Raw genomic sequence first — 27,018 nt, 5'->3', positions numbered from 1 at the left:
GACCAAAACGCCGGGTGGTGCGAGGGTCGCACACCGGGGCCTTGGTGTTAAGCCCCCCGGTGTGCGCTCGCAGAGTCCCGAATTAGGCCATTCCCAGCCGCGCGGGTTTATGATGTTAGGGCCCCGCTAGGCCAGGAGCTCTTCAGCCTGCACCGCCATTCAATATGGCGGGCTGATCATCCGCCAGTTGCGAGAGCCCTGCCTTCGGTCTCCCTACCAGGAGCCGCGGGCCCGGGGCCGCCGTCTACAGACCTCGTCGTTGGGGCCTGGCCGACTCTCCCTCTGTGGCAGAGAGCAGAGATTCAGCAGCAGCAGCAGCAAAGTTCCTCCACTGCTCCAACCGTTCCGGACTCGGCCAGCCCCGCGACGGCGACGGTGAGTTGTAGCACCAGAGTATCGAGGTACAGTGAAAAGCTTTGCTTTGGAACATAGACCAGTGCAGGGTAGGAACAAGTCAAGAGTGTTTTATTGCCATATGTCCCAGACGGGACAATGATATTCTTACTTGCTGCTGCACAACAGAATGTGTGAATATGTAAACATTGTACATAACGGGGGAAGAGAAAAAACAGTTCAATAAATAACAAATAAGGTGCAAATAACAAATAAAATAGTCTTTTGCAGTTCAGAGCTCAGAGCTTATTCAATGCTGTGTTTATAGCCTGATGGCTGTGGGGAAGAATCTGTTCCTAAACCTGGACGTTACAGTTTTCAGGCTCCTGTACCTTCTTCCTGATGGCAGTGGTGACTGCAGATTTAGTTAATAAAGGGCCTGTCCCACTTGGGGGTCATTTGCTCATCATTTACGCGTCACGATGCACGACGCACGCATGGTGACGTAGGCAGTGACACGTGGTCGCGCACGGCGCCCCAGTATTTCTTCAGAACTTCACTCTCTGCGTAAAGAAGTTCCCCCTCATATTTAGGGGTAATATGAGGGGGAACTTCTTTACGCAGAGAGTGGTGGCGGTGTGGAATGAGCTCCCAGTGGAAGTGGTGGAGGCAGGTTCATTGGTATCATTTAAAAATAAATTGGATAGGCACTAGGGATGAGAAGGGAATTTGTTATGGTACGAGTGCAGGCAGGTGGGACTAAGGGGAAAAAAATTTGTTCGGCATGGACTTGTAGGGCCGAGATGGCCTGTTTCCGTGCTGTAATTGTTATATGGTTATATGGTTATATGGTTATAAGGGGGAAATCTTTAGAACCGAGAGGAGGAGAACTTTTTTCACACAGAGAGTGGTGAATCTCTGGAACTCTTTGCCACAGAGGGTAGTTGAGGCCAGTTCATTGGCACTAATTAAGAGGGAGTTAGATGTGGCCCTTGTGGCCAAGGGGATCAGAGGGTATGGAGAGAAGGCAGGTACGGGATACTGGGTTGGGTGATCAGCCATGATCATATTGTATGGCGGTGCAGGCTCGAAGGGCCTTGAATTCTTACATCACTTACCTAATTTTTTTCGTTTCTATGGACCCTATTTTGGGATGTACAAAATCTTTGAACGCCATCTACGAGTGACGTGCAAAATTATGAGACAGCCGGGACACCCCTTTAGGACGTCCACCTATGAATCAATGAAGAATGACCACATAGGCGACAAGTTACGACAACCAAAGTCAACCTACGTCCACCCGCGACAAGCTACGGCCCTGTTGGCCACAAGTGAAGACAATTCAGTCGCCGGTACCTGTCGCCGGTTGGCGTAGGTTGACGTAGATTGACGTCAATGGAATTCACACGTCAGCGCCCGGCGACAACCAACGTCACCTGGCAACAACCAAACTACTCACCTGGCGACAACTCAACGTCACCTGGATACAATCGACGCAAAGCTCTTCAACTGAACAACGGTACAACTGGCGACAACCAAACTAAACTAACAACAACCAACGTCCCTGAGGAAGAGGATTTGAACGTCATTTGGCAACCCTCACGGTCACCTTGATTCTGTGGGGGATCACCTGGCAACAATTGTGTATTGTCACCTGGCGACAACTTACGTCACCTGGTAACAACCAACGTCACCTGGTGCAACCAACGTCTCTTGAATTCTTCAACGTCTTAGGCAACAACCAACGACGACTGGAACAACCAACGTCACCTGGCAAACAACCAACGTCACCTCAAGCAACGGAGACAACGTCACCTGGCAGTAGGCAATCAACGTCACCTGGCGACAACCAACGTCACCTGGCGACAACCAACGTCACACCTGGCAACAACCAACAAGTCACTGGCAACAACCAAAGTCAACCTACGGCACCCGCAACAAGCTACGGCCCTGTTGGCCACAACCAACGTCACCTGTCGCCGGTACCGTCGCCGGTTGGCGTAGGTTGACGTAGATTGACGTCAATGGAATTCACACAAGTCAGCGCCCGGCGACAACCAACGTCACCTGGCAACAACCAACGTCACCTGGCGACAACCAACGTCACCTGGCGACAACCAACGTCACCTGGCAACAACCAACGTCACCTGGCGACAACCTACGACAGCACCTACGTCAGGAGAAGACGAGCTACATCAAGCCCACAGTCGCCAAAACGTTTTGAACATTTCAAAATCCAGCGGCGACCAGAAAAACGTTACGACTCTTTAGGCGACTTGAGTAGACAATTCACAACCATACAGGCGTCACCCCGCTACCATGTGGTGACAGCCTAGCCGCCGAATAAAGCCGCCTAAGTGAGACAGGCCCTGAACTAACTAAATAGTTTGTACTCTGTACTGCTCCATGTTTTATGTTGGAGAAGGCTTTTCACTGTACCTTGTTGCATGTGACGATAATCAGCCTAAACCCTGACGCAAACAACAATAAAGCTGCCATTTAATCCAAACTACACTGGAACTGAGAGCGCGTTTGATACTCACTGAGGACTGCGGTCCCTCTGAGCTCAGGCGGTAAACTCCTGAGCTGTTGTAGGTGCCCACGGAGTAACGGTACTGGCAGTCGGGAGACCACTGACTGCTGTGCGGATCGGAGAAGCCCACACTACTGCCCGATGTGACGGGCCCATCCTCGTAGTCCCCCTCCCCGTAATCTGACTCCTCGTCGGGGGGGATCAGCTCCGGGCTCTCCTTCCCCACCTCCACCTGTAAAACACACACACAGAGTGTTGGAGTAACTCAGCGGGTCAGGCAGCATCACTGGAGAACATGGAGAGGTGACGTTTCGGGTCCTTGTTGTGGAGGGGAGGGGAGAAAGCTTTAAGAGGGCGGAGGACGGGAAAAGTCTATCTAGTGATACAGGTGAGAGTGGGTTTAAATTAGGCGGACGGGTGAACAAAGGCTAGAATCAAAAAGTATGAGTTAAGGATAGAAGAGGTACGAATTGTGAAGCCAGAGGAAGGGATATAGACGGAAGAAGATGTGAGGAGGGGGACAAGGAGGAACGGGTACGATTCCGGGGTGAGGCGGGGGGGGGGGGAAAAAGAGGGAAAAAATATCAACAAATTAAAAGAGAGAGAGCTGCAAGGGAGAGAGAGTTGCGAGAGAGAGGGAGAGAGAGGAGAGGGAGAGAGGGGAGAGGGAGAGGGAGAGGGGAGGGGGAGAGGGGAGGGAGAGTGAGAGTGAGAGGAGAGGGAGAGGGAAAGGGAGAGGGGGAGCGGGAGAGGGAGAGGGAGGGAGTGAGAGAGTGAGAGAGGGGGGGGAGTTATGGAGGGAGGGAGGGAGGGAGAGGGAGAGGAGGAGAGAGAGGAGGGGGAGGGGAGCGGGGAGGGGAGGGAGAGTGAGAGAGGGAGGGGGGGGGGGGAGGGAGAGGGAGTGAGGGAGAGAGGGAGGGAGAGAGGGAGAGAGTGAGGGAGGGAGGGAGGAGGGAGGGAGAGGGGGGGGAGGAGGGGGGAGAGAGGGGGAGAGGGGGGGGAGAGAGAGAGAGAGCAACGCAGAGAGAGAGCGGCTGCCGTACAGATACGGAATAAATGTTCGTGAATACACTTGCATCCCCCCCCAAATCATGCCGCGGGCCGGATCGGACCCCTTTGTCGGGCCAGATGCGGCCCACGGGCCGGTAGTTTGACACCCCTGGTCTACAGTCTGTGCGTAGGTTAAACTGCAGATGTTGGTTTTAAACCAAAGATAGATACAAAATGCAGGAGTAACTCAGTGGGACAGGCAGCATCTCTGGAGAAAAGGAATGGGTCGGGTCTAAAGAAGGGTCTCGACCCAAAACGGCACCTATTCATTTTCTCCAGAGATGCTGCCTGACCCGTTGAGTTACTCCACCATTTTGTGTTTATCTTTGGTTCATGTTCTAAGGCCCATGCTCTAAGGCCCATCCTCTAAGGCCCATGCTAAGGCCCATGTTCTAAGGCCCATGTTCTAAGGCCCATGTTCTAAGGCCCATCCTCTAAGGCCCATAAGGCCCATGCTCTAAGGCCCATCCTCTAAGGCCCATGTTCTAAGGCCCATGCTCTAAGGCACATGCTCTAAGGCCCATGTTCTAAGGCCCATGCTCTAAGGCCCATGCTCTAAGGCCCATGTTCTAAGGCCCATGTTCTAAGGCCCATGCTCTAAGGCCCATGCTCTAAGGCCCATGTTCTAAGGCCCATGCTCTAAGGCCCATGTTCTAAGGCCCATGTTCTAAGGCCCATGCTCTAAGGCCCATGCTCTAAGGCCCATGCTCTAAGGCCCATGTTCTAAGGCCCATGTTCTAAGGCCCATGTTCTAAGGCCCATGTTCTAAGGCCCATGCTCTAAGGCCCATGTTCTAAGGCCCATGTTCTAAGGCCCATGCTCTAAGGCCCATGCTCTAAGGCCCATGTTCTAAGGCCCATGTTCTAAGGCCCATGTTCTAAGGCCCATGTTCTAAGGCCCATGTTCTAGAGGGTATGGGGACAAGTCAGGAGAATGGCGTGAGGAGGGAGAGATAGATCAGCCATGATTGAACGGCGGAATAGACTTGATGGGCCGAATGGTCTTCTGCTCCTATCTCTTATGATCCGGTCTATGTCTATTGTCCGGTCTATGTAGACTTGGTCAGCGTACCTACCTGCTCAGGTAGGCAGTAGGTGTAGTCGTCGTGGGTGGGTTTGCTGGTGTTGGTGACGGTGATGTCGGGCGCGGGTCCCTCGGTGCTGGTGATGGAGGGGGCGAGGCCATCGTTCATGTAGGGGTCTTCCTCAGACGAGTCGTCGCTAGTGCGGATGCCGCTGGTGCGCTGGTCAGAGTGGCCGTGCTCACTGGGGTTGGGCGAGTCCTTGAAGGCGGCGTCATCATCCGCGTCGAAGCCCTCGTCCTCCTCCTCCTCCTCCCCCGCTCCCTCCCCCGCATCCTCCTCGGGGTAGGGCTGGCTAAAGTTGAAGGTGGGCTTCCCCGCCGGCCCGCCTTCCGCGGGGGCCGCCAGGGCGCTCTCGATGTCGCGCACGCACTCGTCGATCTCCTGGAAGTTGAGGGAGCGCAGGAACTCGTGGGCGGCCCGGCACGCCTCCTCCTCCAGCCGGCCCAGCTCCTGGTCTCGCAGGCGTTGTAGCCGGGTCAGCGAGTCCTCCGTCAGCGCCGACTCCTGCTGCTCCTTCTGCCGCTGCAGCTCCTCGATCTCCCGCTCCAGCCGCAGGATCTCCTCCACCTGCCGGTTCTCCTGCTTCTCCAGCTGCACCCGCCCCACCGACACCCGCTCCGTCTCCAACATGGCCGCCTCCTGCTCCTGCAGGCGCACAGCTGCCTCCATCTGTGAAGGCAAGAGTAGCAAAATCACACACTGCTCACGAGAAGCTAGTTACATTCACCAACAAACCAGCCCAATAACCAACTGACTAACTAAATAACCAACTAACCATACACTGCAAATAACTAACCAAATATCAAACTAACTAACTAACCAGCAAACCAACTAACTAGCTGGCAAACCAAAGAAACTAACCAGCAAACCAACTAACTAGCAAACCAACCAACTAACTAGCAAACCAACTAACTAACAAACCAACTAACTAACTAACCAACTAACCAACTAACTAACTAACTAACTAACTAACTAACTAACTGGCAAACCAACTAACTAACCAGCAAACCAACTAACTAACCAGCAAACCAACCAACTAACCAGCAAACCAACTAAGATCTAACCAGCAAACCAAACCAACTAACTAACCAGCAACCAACAAACTAACCAACAAACCAACCACAGGTGTTAACCAACCACAACTAACAACCAACCAACAAACAAACAATAAAACTAACAATAACAACAACAACCAGCAAACCCACTAACTAAACCCAAAACCATCAAACCCAGCACTAACTAACTAACACAACAAACTAACAAACTAACCAGCAACCAAACAACTCTAACCAGCAAACCAACCAGCAACTGCCACTAACCTCAAACCAACAAACTAAACACCCAACAACCAACAACTAACAAACCACTGCTAACTTTTAAGACCACATAACTAACCAGCAAACCAACTAGCAAACCAGCAAACCAACTAACTAACTAACCAGCAAACCAACTAGCAATCTAACCAGCAAACCAACCATCTAACCAGCAAACCAACGAACTAAATAACCAGCAAACCAACGAACTAAATAACCAGCAAACCAACGAACTAACTAACCAGCAAACCAACTAACTAACCAGCAACCAACCAGCAAACCCAACTAACTAAATAACCAGCAAACCAACGAACTAACCAACCAGCAAACCAACCTAACTAACCAGCAAACCAACTAACTAACCAGCAAACCAACCAGCATCAACTAACTAACCAACTAACTAACTAACAATAGACAACAGACAATAAGAGCAGGAGTAGGCCATTCGGCCCATCGAGCCAGCACTGCCATTCAATGTGATCATGGCTGATCATCCCCAATCAGTACCCCGTTCCTGCCTTCTCCCCATATCCCCTGACTCCGCTATTTTTAAGAGCTCTATCTAGCTCTCTCTTGAAAGCATCCAGAGAACCTGCCTCCACCGACCTCCAAGGCAGAGAATTGCACAGACTCAGAACTCTCTGTGAGAAAAAGTGTTTCCTCATCTCAGTTCTAAATGGCTTACCCCTTATTCATAAACTGTGGCCCCTGGTTCTAGACTCCCCCAACATCGTGAACATGTTTCCTGCCTCTAGCGTGTCCAAGCCCTTAACAATATTAAATGTTTCAATAAGATCCCCTCTCATCCTTCTAAATTCCAGAGTGTACAAGCCCAGCCGCTCCATTCTCTCAGCATATGACAGTCCCGCCATCCCGGGAATTAACCTGATGAACCTATGCTGCACTCCCTCAATAGCAAGAATGTCCTTCCTCTAACTAACTAACTAACTAACCAACAAACTGACTGACAACTAAATCTTCAGTTCCTTCTGTTTTTAGATACAGTGCGGAAACAGGCCCTTCGGCCCACCAAGTCCGCGCCGACCAGCGATCACCCCGTAGAACTATCCTACACACACACTAGGGACCATTTACAATTTACAGAAGCCAATTAACCCACAAACCTGTTTGTCTTTGGAGTGTGGGAAGCACCGTGGAAAACCCAGGCGGTCACGGGTGGAACGTGCAAACTCCGTACAGACAGCACCTGTAGTCAGGATGGAACCCTGATGGTTCTCTGGTGCTGTGAGGCTCCCATCTGTTGTCAGGCAACTGAACCATCTAATCACCAACTAGAGAGCGGTCCTGAACGACCTTATTGGAAACCCTTGGACTATCTTTAATCGGACTTTACCTTGCACTAAATATTATTCCCATTGTCCTGTAACTGTACACTGTGGGCGGAATGATTCTAATCATATTTACTTTTTCACTGACTGGATAGCACGCAACAAAAATGTACATGAGACATGAAACTAAACTACGCTGATAAACCACAAAGAGCCCTGGGCCCAGCACCCACCCCCGAGTGAAACGTAGATTTATTCATGTTTTATGTGTCATTCCTATCTGTCATTGTATGTCATGTTGTCACTTGTGGGCGGAGCACCAAGGCAATTTCCTTGTATGTGAACACTTGACCAATAAACTTATTCATTCATTCATTTATTACCTGTTCTTTAAGGATTTCCGCTTCTCTTTCTTTTCTTTCTCTGCAAAAGATAGGTTAAGAATTTAGCGCAGTTGCATTAAGGTGTGTCTAGATCGAGGCGTGTCAGACGGAACTGCGGATGCTGGTTTACACCGGAGGTAGACACAAAATGCTGGAGTAACTCAACGGTAGACAAAAATACTGGAGAAACTCAGCGGGTGCGGCAGCATCTATGGAGCGAAGGAAATAGGCGACGTTTCGGGCCGAAACCCTTCTTAACTCAACGGGCCATGAAGCATCTCTTTCTGTCGTCGCTCTCTCTCTCTCTCTCGACGTTTTGGGTCGAGACCCTTCTTTCAACTGAGAGTCAGGGGAGGGGGAGACGAGAGGTCCTGGGCCTCCTCCATTATCAGAGTGAGGCCCAGCATAAATTGGAGGAACAGCACCTCATTTTTCGCTTGGGCAGCTTACACCCCAGCGGTATGAACATTGACTTCTCTAACTTCAAGTAACCCTTGCTTTCCCTCTCTCTCCATCCCCATCCCCATCCTAGCTCTCCGACTAGCTTGACTGTCCTCCAAATTAAATGTTATTTTGTAGGCCTCGTTGTCACTTTCCCCGAGCCAACAATGATATGTTCAACATTTTCCTTGACCTGCGAACGGGACGACCCCTTTGTTGTCTCGTTTTCACACCTTATCCTTCCATATCTCTCGCTTCCCTCTGCCCTGACTCTCGGTCTGAAGAAGGGTCCCGACCCGACACGTCACCTATTCCTTCTCTCCCGAGATGCTGCCTGTCCCGCCGAGTTACTCCAGCATTTTGTGTCTATCTTCTGTTAGCTGATGTTCACTGCTTGCTCCAGATCTAATGTTGGCAAGTACTGTTAATTGTTAATTGGTGAGAAGAGGAGGAATTTCTTTAGTCAGTGGGTGGTGAATCAGTGGAATTCTTGGCCACAGACGGCCGTGGAGGCCAAGTCAATGGACATTTTTAAGGCAGAAATAGATAGATTCTTGATTAGTGCGGGTGTCGGAGTTTATGGGGAGAAGGCAGGAGAATGGGGTTGAGAGCGAATGGCAGAGTGGACTTGATGGGCCGAATTACCTGATTCTATCCCTATTCCTCATGACATATCTATCATGATTGAATGGAGGAGTAGACTTGATGGGCCGAATGGCCCGATTCTACTATTCCTCATGACCTTCTATCAGCCATGATTGAATGGCGGAGTAGACTCGATGGATCGACAGCCGTCTTGGCTATGTCTTGCCACTGGATGCAGGTCAGCCGGGCGAGAGAGTGAGGCTGGCGGTTTGCGCAATTCTCCCTCGCTTTCATCCAAGTCAAGCGCAAGTCACGGCTTCAGGACCCGTATCGCCCAAGCGGGCGAGGCAAGATCACTACGGGAGTGCGTGCAGCTGGGAGGAAGCACGCCGTAGAGGCTCGGAGGAAACGCGCCGCGCGCAAAGGCTCGGGCCACTACAACTTCTACTGCCGCGCCCAACCCAACTGTGTCCCATAGTCGGGCGATCCTTCGGGCCCGGGTCAGCTCACCAGTCACCTCCGGGCCCACAAACTAAAAAGTTATAGTCTTCTACGACTATGAAGGACGAACAACAACAACGACAGACTTGATGGGCCGAATGGACATTCTTGCTATTGAGGGAGTGCAGCGTAGGTTTACAAGGTTAATTACCGGGATGGCGGGACTGTCATATGCTGAGAGAATGGAGCAGCTGGGCTTGTGCATTCTGAAGTTTAGAAGGATGAGAGGGCATCTCATTAAAACATATAAGATTGTTAAGGGTTTGGACACGCTAGAGGCAGGAAACATGTTCCCGATGTTGGGGGAGTCCAGAACCAGGGGCCACAGTTTAAGAATAAGGAGTAAGCCATTTAGAACGGAGACGAGGAAACACCTTTTCACACAGAGAGTTGTGAGTCTGTGGGAAATCTCTGCCTCAGAGGGCGGTGGAGGCAGGTTCTCTGGATGCTTTCAAGAGAGAGCTAGATCGGGCTCTTAAAGATAGCGGAGTCAGGGGATATGGGGAGAAGGCAGGAACGGGGTACTGATTGTGGATGATCAGCCATGATCACATTGAACGGCGGTGCTGGCTCGAAGGGCCGAATGGCCTACTCCTGCACCTATTGTCTATTGAATGTTTGAATTTGAATAATTGTGAACTTGGTGAAACCTGTTCTGAAGGAGGTGCGTTTAGACGAGGAGTCGGGTTTGCTGTGCGGGCGGTAGCCATGAGGCCCTGCCGCTCACCTGTCTTCCTGCTTTTGCCTCCACTGCTCCTCCTCTCTCCTCCTCTTGGTGTCGAGGAGTTGCCTGTGCAGCCTGCGGGCCAACACACCGCGACACTGAGCCTGCAGCCTGATGGTGGCCTCTCGTAACAGCACGTACCTCCTCCTCCACAACAAGGCCCGGTAGTTCTTCTGGATCACCACCGCCATGGACCGCGTCCTCTGGTACTGCTTCCTATTTGGGGGGTGGGGGGGGGGGAATCAAGTACAAGTTCACATTTATTTGTCGCACGCACCAATTGTATGACTGACCTGGCCCGTGAAATGCCTCGCATGTTGCAAAACATACTTAGCGAATAAAGGGTATTTCTGATTCTGATCTATCACGTGTACACTTGGATCCCTCCCTTTCGAGGACGCCACGGGGAGCACTAAGCTCAAATTTCCCACTCCCTCGTCCCCGGCCTACTGACAGCCCCGATCCCAACAGTGAAGTCCAGTCACAGAAGTCAACTTAAGGATAAGGGGGAAATCCTTTAAAACCGAGATGAGAAGAACTTTTCTCACACAGAGTGGTGAATCTCTGGAACTCTCTGCCACAGAGGGTAGTTGAGGCCAGTTCATTGGCTATATTTAAGAGGGAGTTAGATGTGGCCCTTGTGGCTAATGGGATCAGGGGGTATGGAGAGAAGGCAGATACGGGATACTGAGTTGGATGATCAGCCATGATCATATTGAATGGCGGTGCTGGCTCGAAGGGCCGAATGGCCTACTCCTGCACCTAATTTCTATGTTTCTATGTTTCTAGAAGGTGTAATTCTAGGTGCCGGAGGTAGAAAAACGATGCTGGAGGAACTCACTCCAGCATTTTTTTTCTACCTTCGGTTTTTCCAATTCTTTCGTTCTTTCTTAAACATTCCAGGTACCTGAGATGATGGAAGTCAGCATGCCCGATGATGGAGGGAAAAAAAAGGCCCGCAGGCCGGAGGATTTCGGGGTATGGGCCGGATTTGGCCCGGGGGCCGTAGGTTGCCAACCCCTGATTTAGACATACATTTAGACATACTAAAAAATGAAGAAAAGTCGAAGGAACAAACACGCGGCTGGCGAGGCTCGCTGGGCCGCACGCTCCTCTTGTGTTGCTTGTTATTTGGGGGAGAAAATCAACTCCTTAAGGAGAGATAGACAGCACCGCCATTCAATGTGATCATGGCTGATCGTCCACAATCCGTTAGCCCTAAGCGCTCTATATTCATACTCCAGGGGGTTTACCTTGCCAGATAGCCCAGTACATGGGCTTGAATGACCATAGCACATTTGTAGACCGCAGCCCCGCGATGTTTCTCCAGCTTCTGTTCCAGAGACTCGCGAATGAAAACCTGCGTAGAACATGTACAAGATACGTGGTTTAGTTTAGTTTATTGTGTCGTGTACCGAGGCACAGTGCAAAGCTTTTTGTTGCAATAGACAATAGACAATAGATGCAGGAGTAGGCCATTTGCCTCTAGCGTGTCCAAACCCTTAATAATTCTTATATGTTTCAATAAGACATCCTCTCATCCTTCTAAACTCCAGAGTGTACAAGCCCAGTCCATTTTCTCAGCACATGACAGTACCGCCATCCCGGGAATTAACCTTGTGAACTTCAATAGCAAGAATGCCCTTCCTCAAATTAAGGGACCAAAACTGCACACAATACTCCAGGTGTGGTCTCACTAGGGCTCTGTACAACTGTAGAACAACCTCTTTGCTCCTATATTCAACTCCTTGTGTTATGAAGGCCACCATGCCATTCGCTTTCTTCACTGCCTGCTGTACCTGCATGCTTACTTTCATTGGTTGATGAACAGGGACCCCCAGATCCCGTTGTACTTCCCCTTTTCCCAATAACACCATTTAGATAACTGCTTCCTGTTTTTGCTACCAAAGTGGATAACCTCACATTAATCCACATTAAACTGCATCTGCTAGGCATCTGCCCACTCCCCCAACCTGTCCAAGTCACCCTGCGTGTTAAACATTCAGCAAAAACGATACATGATTATAATCGATCCATTTACAGTGTATAGATACATGATCAGAAGAAGGGGTAGGTTTACACCTAAGAAAGACACAAAATGCTGGAGTAACGCAGCGGGACAGACAGCATCTCTGGAGAGAAGGAATTGGTGACGTTTTGGGCCGAGGCCCTTCATCAGACTGAAGAAGGGTCTCGACCCGAAACGTTACCCATTCCTTCTCTCCAGAGGTGCTGCCTGTCCCGCTGAGTTACTCCAGCATTTTGTGTCTATCTTCTAGACCATATACAAGGCATGTTATCACAATCTCCACAATCTTCTCAGATTCCAGATATTCACTATCTTCTAAATTGACAGTGTTTTATTAACATTTTCAATTTTAAATTTGAATTTTCCATCGTTAGTTTAGTTTAGAGATGCAACGCGGAAATCACCCCACCGAGACCGTGCCGACCAGCGTTTCCTCCCACACTCCAAAGGCGTGCAGGTTTGTGGGCTAATTGGCTTGGTGTAAATGTAAATTGTCCCTAGTGTGCGTGTAGGACAGTGTCCATGTGTGCGGGGATCGCTGGTCGGCGCCGACTCAGTGGGCTGAAGGGGCTGTTACCCGCGCTGTATCTCGAAACTTAAAAATTATACTAATGCGACTGGCCGAGTCTCCCACCTTGGTCTTGCCCAGCTGCCACTCCTTCCTGGTGCAGTCGTAGGAGCAGAGAAGAGCTTCACACTTCCCCTTGAAATCGTCAGTTACTGGGAGATTCCTCATCAGCACTTTGTACCTGAGGTGAAAAATGAAACATCAGTTCAGTTTCAGTTTAGTTTATTGTCATGTGTCAGGTGCAGTGAAAAGCTTTTGTTGCGTCCGAACCAGTCAGTGGCAATAAACAATAGGTGCAGGAGCAGGCAGTACGGCCCTTCGAGCCAGCACCGCCATTCAATGTGATCATGACTGATCATCCCCAAACAGTACCCAGTTCCTGCCTTCTCCCCATATCCCCTGACTGCTATTTTAAGAGCCCTATCTAGCTCTCTCTTGAAAGAATCCAGAGAACCGGCCTCCACCGCCCTGTGAGGCAGAGAATTCCACAGACTCACCACTCTCTGCGAGAAAAAGTGTTTCCTCGTCTCCGTTTAATTGTCTTACTCCTTATTCTTAAACTGTGGCCCCTGGTTCTGGACTCCCCCAACATCGGGAACATGTTTCCTGCCTCTAGCGTGTCCAAACCATTAACAATCTTATATGTTTCAATGAGATACCCTCTCATCCTTCGAAACTCCATAGTGTACAAGCCCAGCTGCTCCATTCTCTCAACATATGACAGTCCCGCCATCCTGGGAACTAACCTTGTAAACCTACGCTGCACTCCCTCAATAGCAAGAATCAGGCTATTAGCAGAATAGCAGAAGGTTCAGTTGCCTTCAACAAATAGACTCCACTTTTCCCTACATCTGTCTCAACAAAATGCTTGCAGTACAAGAGGATGTTGCCGGTACTCTAGGGCCTAAGGCATAGAGAGTCTTAGAGTGATACAGCGAGGAAAAAGAGCTCTTAGGGATAGCAGAGCGAAGGGATATGGGGAGAAGGCAGGAACGGGGCACTGATTGGGGATGGTAAGCCATGATCACATTGAATGGCGGTGCTGGCTCGAAGGGCCGAGTGGCCTACTCCTGCACCTATTGTCTATTGTCTAATGAAACAGCCCCTTCGGCCCAACTTTCTCACACTGACCAACATGCCCCACCTGCCTGCGTTTGCCCCATATCCCTCCAAACCTGTCCTATCCATGTACCTGTCCAAATGTTTTTCAGAAACTCCAAAGACATGCAGGTTTGTAGGTCAATTGGCCCCGCTGTAAATTGTCCCCAGTGTGTAGGATAGAACGAGTATACAGGGTGATCGTTGGTGGGCCAAAGGGCCTGTTTCCACGCTGTATTTCTAAAATAAAAACTTTTCTTTTTCACATACTTGTCCAAATGTCTTTCGAATGCAGTTATGTTACCTGCCTCAACTACCTCCTCCATATACTCATTCCTTACGCCCACCACCATCTGTGTGAAAAAGCCATAGGACATGCATGGGCAAGGTGGGCCAAAGTGGGGACCAGTGAACATGTCAAAAGGTCATAAGTGTTAGGAGTAGAATTAGGCCATTCAGCCCATCAAGTCTATTCTACCATTCAATCATGGCTATCTCTCCTCCGAACCCCATTCTCCCATAACTCCTGACATCCGTGCTAATCAAGAATCTATCCATCTCTGCCTTAAAAATATCCATTGACATGGCCTCCACGGCCTTCTGTGGCAAAGAATTCCACAGGTTCACCACCTTCCTCCTCCTTCATAAAGGAACGTCCTTTAATCTGAGGTTGTGACCTCTAGGCCTTTCAATATTCGGTAAATTTCAGAGGTTCCCCCCTCATTCCTCTAAACTCCAGCGAGTACAGGCCCAGTGCCGTCAAACGCCACTCATTCCTGGGACCATCCTCGTAAAACAATGTCTGAGGAAATTGTTGGCCCACAAAATAATACCTGGCGTAGAAGTCTTGGAAGTGTCTCCTGACCGGAAAACCGGCCCTGCGTATTTTCACCGTCTCCAGCATCCCGGAATATCTCAGCTGGTTCAGAACCACCGCCTGCTCAAACTGATCCGGCATCTGGAAGTAGAGAGTGTGAAGGGTCAGCTCGTCGACAGCTGGCAGCACGGTACGAATAAGTAGCATTATCGTCTTTATGTTACCTGGTGAACTGCCGATCACCGAAGGGCTTATAATTCACCGCGCCCACCTCATTTAAATGAAAAGTTATCAAAAGTTTGAAACAAGGAACTGCAGATGCTGGTTTACAAAAAAAAGCACAGAGTGCATAGTTTAGCTAAGTTTACTTCAGCTCAGTTCAGTTTAGAGATTCAGGGGTGAAACAGGCCCTTCGGCCCACCAAGTACGCTCCGACCAGCAATCACCCCGTACGCTAGCACTATCCCACACACTAGGGACAATTTACAATTTTACAAGAGGGCCAATTAACCTACAAACATCCACATCTTTGGAGTGTGGGAGGAAACCGGAGCACACAGGGAGAACGTGCAAACTCCCTAAAGACGGCACCCGTACTCAGGATCGAACCGGGGTCTCTGGCGCTGTGAGGCAGCAACTCTACCCCTGCGCCACCGTGTTGGCAGCATCTGTGGAGAACATGGATAGGTGACGTTTCACAGAGTGCTGGAGAAACTCAGCGGGTCAGGCAGCAACTGTGGAGAACATGGATAGGTGACGTTTCACAGAGTGCTGGAGAAACTCAGCGGGTCAGGCAGCAACTGTGGAGAACATGGATAGGTGACGTTTCACAAAGTGCTGGAGAAACTCAGCGGGTTTAGCCTCGGGAAAGCAACTCTACCCCTGCGCCACCGTGTTGGCAGCATCTGTGGAGAACATGGATAGGTGACGTTTCACAGAGTGCTGGAGAAACTCAGCGGGTCAGGCAGCAACTGTGGAGAACATGGATAGGTGACGTTTCGCAGAGTGCTGGAGAAACTCAGCGGGTCAGGCAGCAACTGTGGAGAACATGGATAGGTGACGTTTCACAAAGTGCTGGAGAAACTCAGCGGGTTTAGCCTCAGGAAAGCAACCAACATAATCAAAGACTTGTCCCTGTCCCACCCCGGTCATTCCTTCTTCTCCCCGCTCCCGTCCAGCAGAAGGTACAGAAGCTTGAAAGCGCGCACCACGAACTTAGGAACAGCTTCTTCCCCTCTGTTATCGGGCTTCTGAACGGTCCTTCCATAAGCTAGGGTACTGTCCGATTCACCTCTACCCCATTGCGGACATTGGACTTTGAGATTTAGTAAGTGTAGTTTATTGTCACGTGTATATTATAGTGGTATTTGCTGCATGCTAACCAGTCAGCAGAAAGACTATATATAATTACAATCGAGCCATCCACAATGTAGCTACAAGATAAAGGGAATAATGTTTAGTGCAAGATAAAGTCCTGTAAAGTCAAATGAAAGCTAGTCTGAGGGTCTCCAATGAGGTCGATGGTAGATCAGGACTGCTCTCTAGTTGTGGTCGCTATCTAGTTGTCTCTGGAACTGATGCTCTACAATGCTGACAACTATATTTGATAGAGCGGCAGAGGTTCACCTGCACCTCCTCCAACCTCATCTATTGCATCCGCTGCTCTAGATGTCGGCTGATCTACATCGGTGAGACCAAGCGCAGGCTTGGCGATCGTTTCGCCCAACACCTCCGCTCGGTTCGCATTAACCAACCTGATCTACCGGTGGCTCAGCACTTCAACTCCCCCTCCCATTCCCAATCCGACCTTTCTGTCCTGGGCCTCCTCCATGGCCACAGTGAGCACCACCGGAAATTGGAGGAGCAGCACCTCATATTCCACTTGGGTAGTCTGCACCCCAGCGGCATAAACATTGACTTCTCCAATTACCGGTAGCCCTTGCCATCTCCTCCCCTACTCAGCTCTCCCTCAGCCCTCGGGCTCCTCCTCCTTCTTTCTTCTTCCCCCCCCACCCCACATCAGTCTGAAGAAGGGGTTCGGCCCGAAACGTTGCCTATTTCCTTCGCTCCATGGATGCTGCCTCACCTACTGAGTTTCTCCAGCATTTTTGTCTACCTACTATATTCTGCACTCTGTATCTTCCCCTTTGCTCTACCTAGTGTACTTGAGTTTGAACGAATTATATCTGTGTAGTGTATTATCTGATCAGTGGGCCGGGCAGCATCTCTGGAGAAGTGGAATAGGTGACATTTCGGATTGAGACCCCTGTTCAGATCAGTTTCGGTTGCCACAGGGCATGCTTCCATGCTTTATGCCTCCAGGACTCTATAAACCTTCTCGGCACCCTTTCCAAAGCCTCCTATCTATGCTAAAAAAATGCGGCACGGTGGCGCAGTGGTAGAGTTGCTGCCTCATGGCGCCAGAGACCCGGCTTTGATCCTGACTACGGGTGCTGTCTGTATGGAGTTTGTACGTTCTCCCCGTGACCTGCGTGGGTTTTCTCTTCGGGTTTCTTCCCACACTCCAAAGACGTACAGGTCTGTAGGTTAATTGGCTTGGTGTAAATATAAAATCATCCCTAGTGTGTGTAGGATAGTAGACAATAGACAATAGGTGCAGGAGGAGGCCATTCGGCCCTTCGAGCCAGCACCGCCATTCGATGTGATCATGGCTGATCATCCCCAATCAGTACCCCGTTCCTGCCTTCTCCACATATCCCCTGGCTGCGCTATCTTTAAGAGCCCTATCTAGCTCTCTCTTGAAAGTATCCAGATAGTGTTATGGGACTGTCCCACTGTACGAGATAATTCAAGAGTTCTCCCGAGCTTCCCCTGATTTTAACTTGGAGATTTACGGTAATTGCCGCTCGTAGGTACTCGGGGCTCTTGTGGACATGTTGAAAAATCTTCACGCGTCTTCACGAGCTTACCGCGTTTCCCGAGTACCTGCCGTTAGCGTTACGAGCCGCCAAGAGACGTCCCCGAGCTCTGATGTACCCGCTACGTACAATCTACGTGCTTACCACGAGTTTGATTTTTTTTTTTAAACTCAGGAGAGCTCTTGAATTAGCTCGTACAGTGGGACAGGCCCTTTAATGTGCGGGGATCGCTGGTCGGTGCAGACTTGGCTGGACAAAGCGCGCTGTAGCTCTAAACTAAACTAAACTAAAAAAATAAAACAAGAGCAATTTTCTACCTTCACGGCCCTGACATTACCAATAGGAATAAAAGACTTTCAGAGCACACATTTTAAAGCAGCCCATTCTCTAAACTGATTGTTAAGCCTACAGAGTGGCGGCAAGAATCAATGTATGCCGGGTCTGTTTCTAAATCAAACACAATAAATCGTGAAGTTAAATGTATTTTGGTGGCATAGGGTCCTTTTGTGGCCACAAAGAGCTTTTGTTAGACGGGCAGCTGAGGGCAGATGGTTGCAACTTGTTACTGGAAGGATGGAACTGAAAGAGAGCTATGTTCAACGCAGAGACAAGGCTCAAACATTGTGCCGTGACAGACTCCCATCCCTAGGAGACGGGAGGTCAAACAGCGCCGGAGGCTGCGATATTCCCACTCCCGGGATAAATAAAAGACGCTTTCACACCACCCTCCGAAATGTAACACTCTCCCGCAATATGTACAGACTGAATGTGGAGGAAGAACAGCAGATGCTGGTTTAAACCGGATAGACACAAAATGCTGGAGTAACTCAGCGGGACAGGCAGCATCTGTGGAGAGAAGAAGGAATGGGTGACGTTTCAGATTGGAATCGTTCTTCCTAACATCTCTCCTATCCATGTTCTCCATAGATGCTGCCTGACCCGCTGAGTTACTCCAGCACTCTGTGAAACGTCACCTATCCATGTTCTCCACAGATGCTGCCTGACCCGCTGAGTTACTCCAGCACTCTGTGAAACGTCACCTATCCATGTTCTCCACAGATGCTGCCTGACCCGCTGAGTTACTCCAGCACTCTGTGAAACGTCACCTATCCATGTTCTCCACAGATGCTGCCTGACCCGCTGAGTTACTCCAGCACTCTGTGAAACGTCACCTATCCATGTTCTCCACAGATGCTGCCTGACCCGCTGAGTTACTCCAGCACTCTGTGAAACGTCACCTATCCATGTTCTCCACAGATGCTGCCTGACCCGCTGAGTTACTCCAGCACTCTTTGTCCTCTTTCAGGCACATCTGTGAATTGGGTTATAAGGTAGATGCGTGACTAATTTCTGAATCAAAGATTGACTACTTACAGTAAATGTTTTTTTGATTTCGGTATCGTTTACACAACACCAAACTTGCTTTTCTCTAAATGAATAGACAGATTGCAACCGTGTTGTTAATCACTGCTTTTCATTTCATCTGCATGAACCACAATATTCATTTTGTGCCTAAGAATTTAATGACTCACACTGAAAGAAGGGCCTCAGAATGCATTGAATACTAGAAACATACAAAATAGGTCCAGGAGGAGGCCATCCGGCCCTTTGAGCCAGCACCGTCATTCATTGTGATCATGGCTGATCGGCCCCAATCAATAACCCGTGCCTGCCTTTTCCCCTTATCCCTCGATTCCACTAGCCGCTAGAGCTCTATCCATCCAGTGACTTGGCAGGGAATTCCACAAATTCACAACTCTCTGGGTGAAAATGTTTCCCACCTCAGTCTTAAATGGCTTCCCCATTATTCTAAGACTGTGGTCCCTGGTTCTGGACTCGCCCAACATATAATAACCATATAACCATATAACAATTACAGCACGGAAACAGGCCATCTCGGCCCTACAAGTCCGTGCCGATCAATTATTTTCCCCTAGTCCCATCTACATTGGGAACATTTTTCCTGCATCTAGCTTGTCCAGTTTTATATGTTTCTAGACAATATATCAACATTGCAGTAAAGAGGTATACAAAATCATGAGAGGAATAGAGTCTCTTGCCCAGAGTTGGGGGAATTGAGGTCCAGAGGACATCGTTTTAAGGTGAAGGGGAAAAGATTTAATAGGTATCTGAGGCGTTATTCTAAGCATGGCCCCTGGTTCTGGACTCGCCCAACATTGGGAACATTTTTCCTGCATCTAGCTTGTCCAGTCCTTTTATAATTTTATATATTTCTATAAGAGCCCCCTCATCCATCTAAACTCCAGTGAAAACAAGCCTAGTCTTTTCAATCTTTCCTCATATGACAGTCCCGCCATCCCAGGGATCAATCTCGTGAACCTACGCTGCACTGCCTCAATCACAAGGATGTCCTTCCTCAAATTAGGAGACCAAAACTGTACACAATACTCCAGGTGTGGTCTCACCAGAGCCCTGTACAACTGCAGAAGAACCTCTCTGCTCCTATCCCGCGGACTGAATCCTCTCTCGCGGACTCAGCGGGCTGACGGGCCTGTTTCCACGCTGTATCTCAAAGTCTAAAGTAACCCGTGTCTATCCAAGAAGCCTCTTAAACACCACTGTCGTATCTGCCTCCACCACCACCCCTGGCAGCGCGTTCCAGGCACCCACCACCCTCTGTGTAAAAAAAACCTGCCCCACACATCTCCTTTAAACTTTGCCCCCTAGTCCAGGCCAGTGTGGTTACAATGCAGCGATTTGACAAAAGATTTGACAAATTAAACATATAAGATTGGTAAGGGCGTGGACACACTAGAGGCAGGAAACATGTTCCCGATGTTGGGGGAGTCCAGAACCAGGGGCCACAGTTTAAGAATAAGGGGTAAGCCATTTAGAACGGAGACGAGGAAACTTTTTCTCACACGGAGTCTGTGGAATTCTCTGCCTCAGAGGGCGGTGGAGGCAGGTTCTCTGGATGCTTTCAAGAGAGAGCTAGATAGGGCTCTTAAAAATAGAGGCGTTTGGGGATATGGGGAGAAGACAGGAACGGGATACTGATTGGGGATGATCAGCCATGATCACATAGAATGGCGGTGCTGGCTTGAAGGGCCGAATGGCCTACTCCTGCACCTATTGTCTATTGTCTAAATAATTAAGTGATTAATTATAACAGCCGGGAAGAAACTGTCCCTGATCTGGAGGTGTGCTCTTTCATTCGGTTAAGCGGTTAAGAAATTTGAAAAGAAAAAAAAGCAAAACTGAGCCTTAAGATTGTAGACTTTAGAGATACCCCAGCCTCTCCCTCTTCTCCCCTCTCCCATCGGGCAAGAGGTACAGAAGTGTGAAAACGCACACCTCCAGATTCAGGGGCAGTTTCTTCCCAGCTGTTATCAGGCAACTGAACCGTCCTACCACAAACCAGAGAGCACTGCTGAACTACTATCTACCTTGTTGATGACCCTTGGACTATCCTTGATTGGAGTTTGCTGGCTTTACCTTGCACTATTAAACGTTATTCCCTTTATCATGTATCTGTACACTGTGGACGGCTCGATTGTAATCATGTCTAGTCTTTCCGTTGACTTGTTAGCACGCAACACTGTACCTCGGTGCGCATGGCAAAAGACTAAACTGAACTGAAACACTTTGTGTCCACAATTGCCATCATGTTGCCCCGCGACACCCCCCCCCGCCTCCCCCCCCCTCCCCCCACCCCGAACAAAGCCAAAAGGGGCTTTGTGAATCATTAACGTTAACTTTGCATGCGGTGACACTAACATACCTTACTTCTCTGAATGTCTATTTGTGTGAAGAAGCTCTCTGGGCCTCTAGGCCATTGGCAGCTGCTTTCTCACTTGCCGCGGAGCTCCACCCAGCCTCTGTTACTTCACGACTGAAGGAACACCGACCAGACTCACATTGGAAACTGCAGCCGGCTCCCCTAGCTCGGTGGAACTAGAGGCTGCCTCCTGATATTTCCCACCTTCTGCAGACACTCCAACGGCGAAGGCAGGAGAATCTCCGGGGACGATTGTCCGGACAAAACCCGCGCGCAACCAAACGGCGAGGAACTGCTTGGGAGCAAACTCCTCACGTCCACAGGATCAGCGGAAGCCTCTGCCCAAATTCATTTCACTTTCTAATGAACTATTTGCGTGGACTCGCACAGCCAACCCAGGCCCGTTCCCAAGGCAACCAGAGAAAAGGCCCAGTTAATTGAAGCCGTCATTAGCATTTCTGCTGTCAAGTTTCGTGAGACCGATTGAAAGAATTTGTCTCCCATTTTCTCAGTCCGTGGCCTGACCATTTTAGCCTCAAAGCCTTGGAAAAAATGGGAGACTCTTTGCCTTCGGGTCTTTCGGCTTTGGAGGTACAGCGCGAAAAAACCAGGCCCTTCGGCCCACCGAGATCGCACCGACCAGCGATCACCCCGTACACTAGCACTCTCCTACACACACTGGGGACAATGAACAAATTTTACCGAAACTAATTAACTTACAAACCTGAACGTCGTTGGAGTGTGGGAGGAAAGGTGAAGATCTCGGAGAAAACCCCACGGGGAGAACGTGCAAACTCCGTACAGACAGCACCCGAGGTCAGGATCGAACCCGGGTCTCTGGCGCCGTGAGGCAGCAACTCTTCCGCTGCGCCACCGTGCCGATCAGAATTTTCCTTTTTGTTCAATACCTGGCCTCTTTAGCCGAATGTCTTGGCAATGGGCTATTCTTTGCTATAAGGTTAGACACAGAGTGCTGGAGTAACTCAGCGGGTCAGGCAGCATCTCTGGAGAACATGGATAGGTGACGTTTCGGGTCAGGATCCTTACGCAGACTGAAAGTAGGGGGTGGGGGTGAGGAGCTGGAGGCAGGAAAAGACCAGGACTGATCAGGCCCAGCCACAAATGACCTGAGGGCAGGGCTGGGCTGGGCAGTGCCTGGTAAGCCCATTGTGGCCGAGGAAGGTGTGATCTCAAGAGAAACAATGTGGAGAACTGTGGACGGGGGGGGGGGGGGGGGGGGGGGGGGGGGGGGGGGGGGGGGGGGGGGGGGGGGGGGGGGAGGGAGGGGGGACGGCACGGTTGTGCAACGGTCGACCTGCTGCCTTGCAGCGCCAGAGACCCAGGTTCGATCCTGACCACGGGTACTGTCCGTACATAGTTTATACGTTCTCCCCGTGACCTGCGTGGGATTCCTCCCGTGGATAGGTTTGTAGGTGAAGAGATTTGTAGATTAGCAGGTTGGTAGATTCATTGACTTGGTATTAATGTAATATTTGTCCTTAGTGTAGGATACTGTTAAGTGAGCGGGGGAGGTCGGTGTGGACTCGGTGGGCCGAAGGGCCTGTTTTAGTGCCCTGTAAACTAAAAACCAATAGAACAACTCAGGAAGGGGAAGGGGGCATGGAGGGAGTGGGGAGAGGAGGGGAGCATGAGATAAAGTTACTTAAAATTGGAGAATTAAATACTCATACCGCAGGGGTGTAAGCTGCCCAAGTGAAATATGAGGTGCTGTTCCTCCAATTTGCGCTGGGCCTCACTCTGACAATGGAGGAGGCCCAGGACAGAAAGGTCAGTGTGGGAATGGGAGGGGGAGTTAAAGTGTTTGGCAAACGGGGAGATCGCATAATCCAGCATTTGTAGTTCTTTGTTTCCACATTTTCTTCACTTTAAGGGACTTTTTTTAGTTGTAATTGAAGCAAAGCCCAGACATGACATGCAAAATAAAAGCCTTTCACTGTACCTCGGTACACGTGACGACAACAGGCCGAAGCCTAAACCTAGAAGCAGCTCAAGGATGGGTGGAGTAGGGGTGGGCCTGGCACAGAGCGATGCCGACGGTTCCATTCCCCCGCTGCTCTGTGCAGCTGCGCCCCATCCGCCTGCCCGGGCGCTGCAGGGCCTCCCGCAGCAGCCTGCACCAACACCGCAAACGCACCGCCCCCTCCATGTGCCGGGGTCAGAGCATGCCATGCCAGTCACAGAACCGGCACTCAACCTCCTCCACCCGAGCTCGCAAATCAGCTCCTAGAACAATGAACTAGGGCTGCACGGGGGCGCAGCGGCAGAGTCGCTGCCTCACAGCACCAGAGACCCGGGTTCGATCCCCACTACGAGTTTTTACGCTCTCCCCGTGACCTGCGTGGGTTTTCCCCGGGTGTCCCGGTTTCCTCCCACACTCCAAAGATAGACAATAGATAATGGACAATAGTGATTCCGCACCGTATCTCTAAACTAAAATAACAAACAAAAAGTGAATATTCACAGCACCATTGATGAGGGGACGACACTGCGTTAAGTCTGAAGACAGACACAAACTGCTGGAGTATTTGTTGGGGGAGTCCAGAACCATGGGCCACAGTTTAAGAATAAGGGGTAAGCCATTTAGAACAGAGATGAGGAAACACTTTTTCATCCAGAGAATTGTGAGTCTGTGGAATTCTCTGCCTCAGAGGGCGTTGGAGGCCGGTTCTCTGGATGCTTTCAAGAGAGAGCTAGACAGGGCTCTTAAAGATCGACAATAGACAATAGGTCCAGGAGTAGGCCATTTGGCCCTTCGAGCCAGCACCGCCATTCAATCTGATCATGGCTGATCATCCCCAGTCAGTACCCCGTTCTTGCCTTCTCCCCATATCCCCTGACTACGCTATATTTAAGAGTCCTATCTAGTTCTCTCTTGAAAGCATCCAGAAAACCTGCCTCCACCGCCCTCTGAGGTAGAGAATTCCAGACTCACAACTCTCTGTGAGAAAATGTGTTTCCTGTCTCCGTTCTAAATGGCTTACCCCTTATTCTTAAACTGTGACCCCTGGTTCTGGACTCCCCCAACATCGGGAACATGTTTCCTGCCTCTAGCGTGTCCAAACCCTTAACAATCTTATATGTTTCAATAGGATTCCCTCTCATCCTTCTAAACTCCAGAGTGCACAAGCCCAGCCACTCCATTCTCTCAGCATATGACAGTTCCGTCATCCCGGGATAGCATAGTCAGGGATTCCTGCACCTATTGTCTATTGTAACTCAGCGGGACATGCAGCATCCCTGGAGAGAAGGACTGGGTTACGTTTCGGGTCGAGACCCTTCTCCAGACTCTTGCTCCAAAACGTCAGTTCCTTCTCTCCAGCGATGCTGCCTGTCCAGCATTTTGTGTCTGTCTTCAGTGTAAACCAGCATCTGCAATACGATACAATAAAACTTTATTTATCCCAGGAGGGGAACACAACATCCATGAAACAAAATACGCGAATGTGCAGTTCCTTCCTACACACTGCGTCCAGTCTTTTGCTCAAAGCTGACACATACAGGTGAGATGCAGCGAGGCTCGCCAACTTCCTCATTCCCAAATAAGGGACAAACGTTCAAAATACGGGACAAATCCCCCACGGCAATTCGTTGACCGACTCGGCCGTGGCTGGGTGAATGGTGAGTTGGCCCCGGTTGCTGGACTACACACAAAGCCCAGCCGGCGGGGCCAGCTGAGGAGTTTTGGCCCGGGGGCCGCGCGCAAAGTCCGGCGCCCCGTCCAACTCACGAACCGATGATCGGCCAAGAGAAGGAGGGGTGGTGGTGGTGTCGGCGGTAAGCGAAGGTCCGAAGGTCGGACAGCTGGCCGGGCTGCCGACCGACAGACGGGGCCACTGGCGAGGCGCTGCTGCTGCGCTCCATGGGCTGCACTACATCAGGGATGGGTGAGGCGGGGCCAGATGCGGCGCTCCAACCCGACTGTCCCCCCGACCCGAGTAGTAGCGGTCAAATACGGGACAAGGGCGGTCCCGAATGGGACAAACCAAGTTAGCCCAAATATACGGGATGTCCCGGCTAATACAGGACAGTTGGCAACACTAGATACAGGCGAGATGTCGTTCAGGTAGAACTTACCTTCTGAACGTTGGGCTTGATGCAACGGACAAAGAACGGGTTTGACGTACTCAAGGTGGACATCAGCGAATGCAGTGAGTTCTGTAAAGATGGAGAGAAATAACGGTCACAAATTTGAAAATGGCGTCCGCGCCCTAACGAGAGCTTTGCGACATCTTCTCTCAGTTCAGTTTAGTCTATTGTCACGTGTACCGAGGTGCGGTGTAAAGCCTTTGTTGCGTGATAACCAGTCAGCGGAAAGACTGTACGTGAATACAATCGAGACATTCACAGTGTACAGATACACGATAAGGGAATAACGTTTAGTGCAAGGTAAAGCCAGCAGAGTCTGGTCGAGGAGAGTCGGAGAGAAACAAAAATGCTGGAGAACTTCAGCGGGTGAGGCAGCATCTATGGAGCGAAGGAATGGGTGACGTTTCGGGTCGAGACACTTCTTCAGAAGTTTCTCCAACACTTTTGTCTACCTTCGATTGTTCCAGCATCTGCAGTTCCTTCTTAAAGGATAGTCCGAGGGTCACCAATGAGGTAGATAGTAGTTCAGTACTGCTCTCTGGTTGTGGTAGGATGGTTCAACTGGGAAGAAACTGTCCCAACTTGCTCCCCTCTCTGCTTTCATTCATTTATTTTATTTCTCGCTATATCACCGTCTATATGTCTTGTTCCCCTTTCCCCTGACTCTCAGTCTGAAGAAGGGTTCACCTTCTTCTGACAAAAGAAATTCCATCTCATCTCCTGTCTGAAGGTACGCACTTTAATTCTGTGGCTGTGGCCTCTGGTCCTAGACTCTCCCACTAGTGGAAACATCCTCTCCACATCCACTCAATCCAGGCCTTTCACCATTTGGTGAAAGTTTCAATGTGTCCTTGGGGAATTCAATGGTTGTGGAGGCCAAAACAATGGGCATTTTTAAAGCAAAGATTGTCAGACTTGATTAGTAATGGCATCGAAGGGTTATGGGGAGAAGGCAGGAGAATAGGGTTGAGAGGGAAAGATAGATTGGCCATGGTTGAACGGCCTAGTAGACCAGATGGGCCGAATGGCCTAATTCTGCTCCTATGACATGAAAATATCAATCAATGATTCTTTATTTCTACATACGTACACTTAGTGAAATTATTTTGCAGTGAAATACACCAACGCAAGGCCAGCAGCATAATCAAGGACCAGTCGCACCCCGGCCACTCTCTCTTCTCCCCTCTCCCATCAAGCAAAAGGTACAGAAGTGTGAAAACGCACACCTCCAGATTCAGGGACAGTTTCTACCCAGCTGTTATCAGGCAACTGAATCTTCCCACCACAACCGGAAAGCGGTGCTGAACTACTATCCAACTCATTGGTGACCCTCGGACTATCTTTGATCGAACTTTGCCGGCTGTACCTTGCACTAAACATTATTCCCTTGTCCTGTATCTAACACTGTAAATGGCTCGATTGTAATCACGTATCGTCTTTCCGCTGACTGGAAAGCTTTTCACTGTACCTCGGGACACGTGACAATAGACAATAGGTGCAGGAGGAGGCCATTCGGCCCTTCGAGCCACCACCGCCATTCAATGT

General features: G+C 50.1%; 1 protein-coding gene across 1 annotated transcript in view; it reads right to left on the bottom strand.

Moving 5' to 3' along the window:
• The window catches only part of LOC129705356 (unconventional myosin-X-like), a 208,885-nt gene that overhangs the window by 37,767 nt on the left and 144,100 nt on the right, over positions 1-27,018 (bottom strand). Inside the window, 8 exon segments of the mRNA XM_055648890.1 lie at positions 2,877-3,098; positions 4,992-5,669; positions 7,986-8,025; positions 10,240-10,452; positions 11,490-11,596; positions 12,900-13,014; positions 14,765-14,889; positions 25,462-25,542. Of these exon segments, the coding sequence (XP_055504865.1) occupies positions 2,877-3,098; positions 4,992-5,669; positions 7,986-8,025; positions 10,240-10,452; positions 11,490-11,596; positions 12,900-13,014; positions 14,765-14,889; positions 25,462-25,542 (1,581 nt within the window).

This window comes from Leucoraja erinacea, chromosome 2 (genome assembly GCF_028641065.1).
Source record: "Leucoraja erinacea ecotype New England chromosome 2, Leri_hhj_1, whole genome shotgun sequence".
Taxonomy (NCBI): Eukaryota; Metazoa; Chordata; class Chondrichthyes; order Rajiformes; family Rajidae; genus Leucoraja; species Leucoraja erinaceus.
The sequence above is the reverse complement of the archived record's forward strand: the minus strand, read 5'-3'. Positions and strand labels throughout refer to the sequence as shown.